This window comes from Chenopodium quinoa, unplaced genomic scaffold (assembly GCF_001683475.1).
Source record: "Chenopodium quinoa cultivar QQ74 unplaced genomic scaffold, ASM168347v1, whole genome shotgun sequence".
Lineage (NCBI taxonomy): Eukaryota > Viridiplantae > Streptophyta > Magnoliopsida > Caryophyllales > Amaranthaceae > Chenopodium > Chenopodium quinoa.
In genome coordinates, this window is record NW_018745684.1 from 3,526,727 (window position 1) to 3,536,414 (window position 9,688).

The 9,688-nt window shown below is 35.6% G+C and overlaps 2 protein-coding genes across 2 annotated transcripts; both read left to right on the top strand.

Moving 5' to 3' along the window:
• The first annotated feature begins 1,800 nt into the window (after positions 1–1,800).
• Positions 1,801–3,390, top strand: LOC110717535 (fasciclin-like arabinogalactan protein 21). Its single transcript, XM_021896261.1, has one exon. The coding sequence runs from the start codon at positions 1,894–1,896 to the stop codon at positions 3,169–3,171; it is 1,278 nt and encodes a 425-aa protein (XP_021751953.1). The 5' UTR covers positions 1,801–1,893; the 3' UTR covers positions 3,172–3,390.
• A 1,712-nt stretch (positions 3,391–5,102) lies between these two features.
• On the top strand, positions 5,103–7,543 carry LOC110717593 (cytochrome c-type biogenesis protein CcmE; the record flags this gene model as incomplete). The annotated part of the gene is made up of 2 exons (XM_021896337.1): positions 5,103–5,626; positions 6,889–7,543. Coding segments are annotated over 2 exons (804 nt in total), but the record flags the coding sequence as incomplete, so codon positions are not given.
• Positions 7,544–9,688: the final 2,145 nt, after the last annotated feature.

Genomic DNA, 9,688 nt, shown 5'->3' on the forward strand with positions numbered 1-9,688 from the left:
TAATTTATATTGTAAAGTACATATAGTTAATACCTAAATAACACACTAATCAAACTCAAAGAATGTGCGATAATAAAAGTAATTTAAATATGACATGATAATAAAAAATAGAATTTGGGCGTCACTACGACCTTAAAGAACATACACGCCAAATTCAAAGAACATACTTTGTATTATTAAACCCAAAAATAAATATGTTTATCAACATATGTTAAATAACATAAGTTATAATGTAAAGAACATATAATTTTACTCAAAGAACACATTGATCACACTCAAATAACATATTAAAGGTATGTTCTTTGTCAAACATAGGTATGTTTTTTATCAAACACTATATGTTCTTTCCGCCTTTTTTTGTTTACCCGGGTGCACCATGAGCATGGTACACCCGGGTGTATTATCTAATTTTCACGATTATCAACCGGGATTTTAACTTACTCAAATACGGAGTAATCATATAGTTGTTTCTTTCTATTTTTGTAAAATCTAGTTTGTGGCTGCATTCCAAAATTTCAATATTATTAACTTTATTTTAAACGCTTATTTTATTACTTTTTTGTATTTCATATTAAAGATATTGTGAAATAATGATGATTGTTCAATAATTATAACGAGTATGAATCTTAATGTATAATGAGTGTGAATCTTTTTTTTGAAACAAACAATGAGTGAATCTTAATGTATTATATATAGTCATATATACCTACTTTAATAATTACATAGTATTATATGGTAACTCATTGATATAGCTAGTTGTATATTTGTATTAACTGGTTAAACTAATTGGTTGTGTTATTACCTAGTTTGACTAGCTTAGCTGATTGTAATTAGTTTATTGTACAAAAGCATTTTGCAAATAGTTGTTAGTTGTTATTTGTTTTGGTGTATATAATATAAAAATAAAGCTAAATACGAAGTATTCAATAAGCCAATCTTAAGAGGCTCATATTTTAGAAACTCAAAATAGCTTTTACAATAATGTATGGTCAAACCTCTAATAGGCTCAATAAGCTAAAAGCACTCTAAAAATCTCTTTACCAATTAAAGCCAGTAACTTACGGAGTATTTGCTTGTGTAAAGTGTTTTGTAATACGAAGTAATTGTTAGCTAAATCAATGGCATCATCCTTGGGCTTTAACAAAAGAGAAGAAAATGCATCTAAAGGTTAAAGAATGATTTCATATTTACGGTCTATTTTTGTTCCATAACAAGTGTCCGCTAAAGTAGATTATTTTTGTTCCATAACAAGTGTCCGCCAATTGATTGCGTGAAACTATTCTACAATATATGAATATATTTTCAAATATTAGTTTTTAGTAATTTGGATAAATCATTTTTGTTTTAATACCAATATATTTATTTTTATTTTTTGATGTAAATTAAACACGCATTCTAATGAGAAAATGGATAAAATAAGAGATTGAGAATAATGCTGAAATATATTACAAGTTGAAAACTAATTCCATGGTTTTGCATTGACCATTATCTATTGCAAGTAAATAATGATTAATGATGCAATATGCATTTGTTTATGGAATGAAGTCCACTATTACTGTACTAATTTACTATTCCCTCATATTTTTACTTGCATCAATTATTTAACAAGCCAAGCTTATGCTTACATAAGTAGTGCTCCGTACATATTAACAAAATGGTACTACGTATTTATTTATACTATTTCTGTATTTCATTGTAAACGAGATGAAATCGAAAAAAAAAAGGAGTTTTTATTTTATTTTTTGTGGCGGGAAGATAGAAGGGTATAGAATCGCCAACGTGGCAATGTGGCTGATTTCTATAAATACCCCATTAGTTTTCTCATTTTTTCAATCTTCCACTTGAGACCTCATTCTCACTCTTTCCCTCTCCTCCATTTTCAAGCTCTCAACAATGGCGTCTCTGCCACACCATGCCATCATCTTCATGGTGATTTTCACCTCACTTTCAGTCCTTCCCCCCGCCATTAATGCTCAGTCATCAACCTTCATATTCTCTTCATCTTCAACCTCACCTCCACCTTCCTCCACCGCCTCTACTCCGCCGCCATTTCCGTACTCCTCCTCCGAAGCTCTGCGTTCACCTGAGTTTCTCTCTCCTCTCTACTCCATCACCAAAATTCTCGCCGAGCTCGGCTTCACTGACCTTGCTATGGCGTCGCACTCGCTCTCTCTGTCCTCCGCCTCGCATTCACCGTGGCTCGGCCCTGTCACCGTCTTCGCTCCAGCGGATGCTTCGGTGCGAACTTGCACTTCGTGCTCGCTCACTCTCCTTCTCCAGGAGCACACTGTTCCTGGACTCTATCCTCTGGATTACCTCAATCAACTCATTTTCGGCACCAAAATCGAGTCGATTCTCCCCGGCCGCTGCTTAACCGTCACCTCCGCCGCAAATTCCACCAAAATCTTCATCGGTGGCGCCGAAATCACTCATCCAAACCTCTTCATCAGCGACCACGTCATCATCCATGGCCTCCAAGGCTTCATCTCTCACTTCTCGCCGTACTCCTGCTCAATGGACAGGATGACGTCACTCTCTCTCCGTCATCTCTCACCTTCCGTCGCCCTGACTCGGATGATGCTCGTCGACGCCGGAATCCGTCTCCGATTGAGCGGTTACAGCTTCCTCGCACTCGCGATGCGTGTCAAGTACGCCGAGCTCGTCACTCTCCAAAACATGACGATCTTCGCCGTCGACGACTCCACCATCTTCCAAGGAGGTCACTCCTACGTCCATGGCGTTAGGTTTCACATAATCCCTAACCAAATGCTGAAACTCGCCGATCTCGAGTCTCTGCCGCCGTCAACGGTGCTTCCGACGTTCGAATCCGGCGAAACTCTCACCATCACCACTCCAGGCGGCGGCGGAAGTTCGTCTCCGTTGAGAATCAACTACGTGAAAATCAAGTATCCAGACCTCATCTACAACTACAAACTTGTTGTTCACGGTATTGGTTCTCCATTCCCTCATCTCCGTCAATCAATTCCTGTTTCTACTGGACGATCAGGATTTTATCCGATTACTGCTGGTGAGTATGGATCTGATGTGAGAGAGTCTAGCTTTGGTAATGTACGGCCTACTTCTTCTCAGTCTACTGCTCCTTCTCCTGCTGTGATTATGAACAATCCAGTGGTGGTTAATCAGATGGATGAAATTTATCAAGGTCTTTGATGTTTTTAGTCATGCTAATAATTGACCTGATTTAGCTCTACTCTATTAATGTCGTTTAATAGTATCGTTGCGTCGTTTTGTTCTATGTTGCATTACTAATAGTAGTCTACTATTTTTGTGTTTAGTCTTTGATGAGTGTAATCAGCCTGTAATCGGTTTGTAAGTCGTTGTAGATGAAGAGAATACTCAATACTAGTGAAGTTTTATGAATTGGAATAATTGACTACTCTGTTTTACGTTTTTGATTTTGCTTATTTATTACTGTCATTTAAATAACTAGATTTAATTTTCTGTTAATTGGTCATTAGCAAATTAATGGTACGTCGTTCATGCATTATAAATCATATTCATGAAGTTCATAAAAAACCAAACAAAGTTGTGAAGCTATAAAAGGGAGGTGAGTAGGTGAGTAGAATCTTCAATAAAGCGTTGTTTCATCAATTATGGGTGCTTGAATTTGCACTTTGCATTTAAGTGGGCATGCACAACAAATTTAACAAACTTGTCTTTATTTTAGTTATTGAGTAATTTACCAAATTGTTACGAGTATAAGTCAGACAAATGCTAGAAATGAAAAGTTACACGCTTTCTAATAAATTGTGAAAAAATGATAGATAAGTGATAATGTTTAATTATGATGGCATTGTCTATTTTATATATTATCGTTTAATTATCATGAGAAAATGAAGTAAGTTAAGTAGGATGTAAGTATAAATACTTGATATGACGATACATGATTGTATTCTATTGTGTGATCTTCGATGACTTGCGTATTTGCGTTATTAGTTTATTACTTCACCATTACTTCAAATTCTTAAATAATTTGTACAAGGATAGACTCCAGTAAAAAAATGTTGAATCACATTGAGACTGGTAGGAGGATTTCTTATGAACACAAGTAATAGCAGGATTTAGCTCAATAAATAATAATTACTTTTTATTATGTCCATGGCTATATAAAATACCTTTAGGGCCGAATAATTGTAAATCAATTGGGGATTTTTATGGATTGATGTAAGCCCACTCACTCAACCTCCTTCCCTTTCAAGCCCATAAAAAAAAGTGACAATAGTCAGTTCTTAATTAGGAAAATAATTTTCCTTGTTCACTTTGCTTTGTGTTTAGATGATAAATCTCATGAATTAATTTGAAGAAAAATATACTTCGTCCACATCACATAATATTGCACTCATGTTTTTACAAGCTGTAATTCAATAGTTTATTGTGATTTATTCGTATGCTGATTTATTCGTATGCTTTGTTGAAAAAGATACTTCTCCGCATCATATGATATTACACTCATTTTTTACAAGTTGTATTTCAATAGTTTTTTACATAAACAAATAATATTTAACTTAATAAAATTGTCTACTACTCATATCAACTTTTCCTCTACTTGTGCCACAAAAAGCTATCCTTATCACTATTTTGCCAAACACTCATATTTTTTGTTAAGTAAGTCAAACCACTAAAAGCTACTCTAAACCTAGCGCCGAACACGCCCTAAGTCATTCACTAGACACTAGCCACTAGACATTTAAACCGTATACTTGTATGAAGTACTAATATAATCGTTTATTAATTCTCTATTTCTCTTTAAATTTCGTAATTTTATTAACCTTATAATATATATACTTCGTATTTACTTATAATGTTTGTAATGAAATACTCCATAGTCCATATAGTACTGTACTTCACACTTCATATCATATATTGACATATAAATATGAGAGTTGAGGTTCGATCAGAATTCTTCTCCTTACCGAAAAAATATAAATATATTTCAAGTACAATTTTTGCTCCATAAATTTTCCAATACAAATTTCATCTCATTTCTTCTACAAGTTGGGAAAAAAAAAATCAAAATATGGAAAGCAGGAAGATTCAAGCCGACTCCAGACCAAACCACCATAAAAATAAACTAAAATAAAAAACCCCGCAAAAACCCTGTCTTGATTCTCCATTTCTCCACCTTCTTCCTCCCCTTTCTCTCTCCTCCCGCCATCAATGGCGGCCAGATCCTCCGCCACTCTCCGCCTCCTCTCCCGCCTTCTCCTCACTCACCCCTCTCCTCCCACTCTCTCTCCTCTCCACCACCACCAACTCCGCCGCCCTCAATTCTCTCTCGCCGCCTTCTCCACCGCCATCCCCGCCGCAACCCCAAAAAGGTCGACATCGGAGCTCGCGCTCGCCAACTCCAAAACCGCCGTCTATGGACTTACGCTCTCACCTTTTCCGGCGTCGCTGGTTTCGTCATCTTAGTCCTTAACAATTTCCAGGATCAGCTCGTTTTCTATGTTACTCCTACTGAAGCGTTGGAAAAGTTTAATTTGAATCCTTCCAAGAATAAGTTTCGATTAGGTGGTTTGGTTCTTGAAGGTAGTGTTCATCAACCTCCTTCTTCTCCTGAAATGGAGTTCGTTATCACCGATCTTATGACCGATATTGTTGTTAGGTATTTTACTTTTATTGATTTTGATGATGTGTTTTTATTTTCGCAATTTTGATGATTAATTATTGCAGCTTCTTAATATGATGATCTGGATTTTGATTTGACTGTTAAGATTATGAAATTTGAATATATAATTGTTGAATTGGATCTGAATTTCTGAATATAATGGTGATTAATCTTATGATTGATATTTAATTAGAAGAACTAGGGTTGGAATTATAAGTTGATGCAGATTTTCAGTTTCTTTCCATTTTTTGGATTCAGTGAAAATTTAGTTGTAATTATTGAGTCTGCTGAAATCAAGTTATACATTAAGTATTGTTTGACATTGAACTCCTAAATTGGACAAGAATGATTCTGGATTGATGGTAGAGGTGGAAGTTGTCAATTAGGGAAGTTTGTCAAATTGGATCCTGAGTCAGTAATTTTTGAATAAGATGCTTATTAATCTTATGGTTCATATCGAATTGAATGGTTTGGATTAGATTTTAAGGTTAATATGGATTGGAGTTCCACTTTTCTAGTTTGCTTCACTCGTTTGTGAATGAATTCTGAAGATACTGTCATTGAATTTTTATTTCGGCTTTAATTATTGAATATGCCGAAATCAAGTTATATATTAACTGTTGTTTGACATTGAACTCCTAAAATCGGATAAAGTATGATACTGGATTAATGGTAGAGGTTAGATTTGTCAATTTGGGAAGTTTGTGAGTTTGTGAGTTGGCTTAGAGATTAGCCAACTTCTTATTGAGTTGTGTTTCCATAATTGAATTTCTGGATACGCCATAGTGCTAGGGGTCAAGAGATCAAGCCGCATGAAGGCTTGATTTGAAGTAATTACGACATGTTTTCTGTCATGCTTTAAATGTGGATGTCTTTAGCCTGGCTTTTAGCCATAGTGTTTAAACATCTTTGTATCTTTAGCAGAGAACTGTAATTGGGATATTAGCAACATAATGAAACATACTGTTGTGAAATTCTAAGACTAATATCAATATATGTAATAAAAAAAAACTTTTTTTAGAACCTTTTCCTTCATTATTCTGTTTTCAAAATTGTTCTTCTGTTGGCCTATTAGGAAATTCTTTCTAGTTCCACGCTTCCACCAATAATTGGTTGTCATTATCAAGTATATGATTGCTTCTTATCATAACCATAAGTTTCCATTGTACTTAGCCAATGATGTCTGATTTGCTTAATATTTTTAATGGGTGTGCAACATTTAATGTTGATCAACATTGTTATCCTAAATTTATGTTTAGGTATCAAGGATCCTTGCCCGATTTGTTCAGAGAAGGTCACTCAGTGGTAGTAGAAGGATTTGTGAAGCCTTTTACTGATGAGATTAAGGAATCAGGTATGAGTGGAAAGACCAAGGAGATTTCAGCAAAGGCGAGGAGTGGGGAGTGTTATTTTTCTGCCACGGAGGTGTTGGCTAAGCATGATGAGAAATACATGCCTGGGGAAGTTGCTGCTGCTATTGAAAAGAACAAGAAAAAGCTCGATGAAGAGGCAGAGGCACAGAAGACTGCAGCTGCTTGAAATTTGTCTGTGAGTATGAACTTATGAAGCTAACTGGGCTTCGAATCTTCTTCTCCACCTAAAATTATAAGATTTGGGAATTGTAACGAGTTAAATTAGAAAAGCCTGATAGAGGAATAGGCTCTATACTTTGGTATAGTCTGGATAAGAGAAAGGGATGACATAAAGGAATTTTGAGGAACTAGAAAATTAGAATATTAATTGATTCAACTATCATGCCTATATTGTATTTTTCCAATTAACATATTGATTTTTCCCTGGAATTAGGGATTGTTATATTCATGGATGCTGGTGAATAAATGTACTTCATTCTTATTTTGCAGTTTTTCTGGCTGCTTTTCTTGAATGAAAATCGTGATTGTGTTTTCTGTATCACTGTGAATCTGATTTGTATTCCTTTCCCCTGTAATTCGTGGTGTTATCTAATAGTAACTTGACTGAAGCGTGTTTATTGAGTTTTATTGACTGTGAATCTGATTTGTATACGATGTCATGACTTGTATACTCGTAATGTAGTAATCATATGTGCTGTTAATTTTCTTCATAACTTTGACACAATGTTTCTTTTAGGGAGGCTCCTTATATATGTTCCATAATGTTAGTGTATACAATATATGATTTCCCATCATAAGTTCATAACTTCTATTGTTTGCATTCTTTCCTTTTACTTTTAATGTAGTGATGTATCATTACTTCACTTTGAATGAATCTTTTCTGCTGTGATAGGAAGTGGATCATAGCTTCCAACTCTGGGATGTTTACCTTAACCCTGTTGTTTTAGTTTTGTCACCTTTATATGGATTTTGGATATCTTGCTTGAAGTATTAGTGATATTATAAGGCATGGCCTTTACCTTATTCATCTAGCTGCAAACTCATACAGTTACGGATGATCGGAGGCTTATTGTTTCTTGGTCTATGTACACTCTTGGTCAGTGTTATTACTCTTGTTAGTTGACTGCCACCATTTGGATTAATGTGAAGCTGCTTTTATTTTCTGCAAAAGAACATTTTTATGAGCTGCACTTTCTCTCTTGTTTGGAAAATAGCATGAGATGTAGGGATTCTCAATAGCTGCAAGCCTTGAGGTACACATGCTGAGGCTTTAACTCATGTCCAAGATTTCAGCCATCACTACTGAATATTCCCTATTCTGTTGATGCATGGTTTATGAGTTTAACTGTTAACTGATCAATATTATACTTTTGAACTTCCATTTTCTTTTCAGCTTCTTTGTAATGCTATTACAGTAAATCGTCATTAGTTGCTGCGTTGTGTTTGATTATACTGTAAGCGGGAGTTATCAAACTTGACAGCAAAATAGATGCAGCTTGCCATTGACACTTTACTGTGGCTTTGTGTTGGGATGTATCGTCATGCCTATGATCCCTCGCTGCTGTTGCTGATGGTTGTGACTTGTGATTTGGCTGGATGGTCTAGTACTCTAGTGGCTTTATTGCATTGGCATTCTGCCACAGGCTTTGCAGAGGTTTTTCTTAACTTGATTTGGTGCTGAGAAATTCAGATATTCTGATGCAGTGTATTAACCATGTCGAAATTTGGAGTTTTGCTGTAATTTATTCAGTGATACTTCTGAATCTGTAGTTTCTGGAAATAATCTAATATCAAAAACTCAAAACATGCTACATTAACTCTATTGAGTCACAATGACAACTTAAATTTTCTTTTATTTTATTTTAGCATGTGTTATGTATTGCCCGTGCAGGGCTTGAATCCCTAACAGCTTTCCCTATATGCGCGTAAAAGTTATATACAGCTACACAAGCATCAATATAGGCACACATGCATAGGGAGTTGTCTCACATGGGACTTGTTGGTTTGATTATTTTCTGCGTTGTTTTTTAATATTCTGTAAGCAGGAGTTATCAAATTTGAGAGCAAAACAGATGCAGGTTGCCTTTGGTAGACGGTTGACACTTTACTGTGGCTTTGATGTTGGTATGTATAGGTATGCCTATGGTCCCTTGCTGCTGTTGCTGATGGATGTGAATCTTGTGATATGTGAGAGGCGTTTGGCTGCATGGTAGTCTCTTAAGTGCATAAGCATTCTGCAGTATGCAGGGGTTTTTCTGATGCAGTGTATATACCACGTCGAAATTTAGAGTTCTGCTGTAATCGATTGAGTGATACTTCTGAAACTATAGTTTCTGAATCTTTCAGTCTCTGTAAATAATCCAATATCAGATGCTTGCTGATTTTGGCTTGGTGTTTGTAACTTCTGGTATTGAAGATGTTTAATTTGAGGCTTGTGTACAATTCTTCTTGGATGATTATTTTGAAGGTAAAATGTGCTTTCTGATGCAGCTGCTACTCTACTGAAGTCTAGGTGATGAGACTTATTTATCATATGACATTGTTTCTGCTGTTTCTGAACAGGCGATCATGAGTCATGCCTTAATATCAGCTGTTACATGAGCGTGTAGCTGAAGTCAGGTATGGTTGTACTGGCACCGTTCTCAAACTTCTCATGCTGATCTATGTACTGTAGAATGTATTGAAC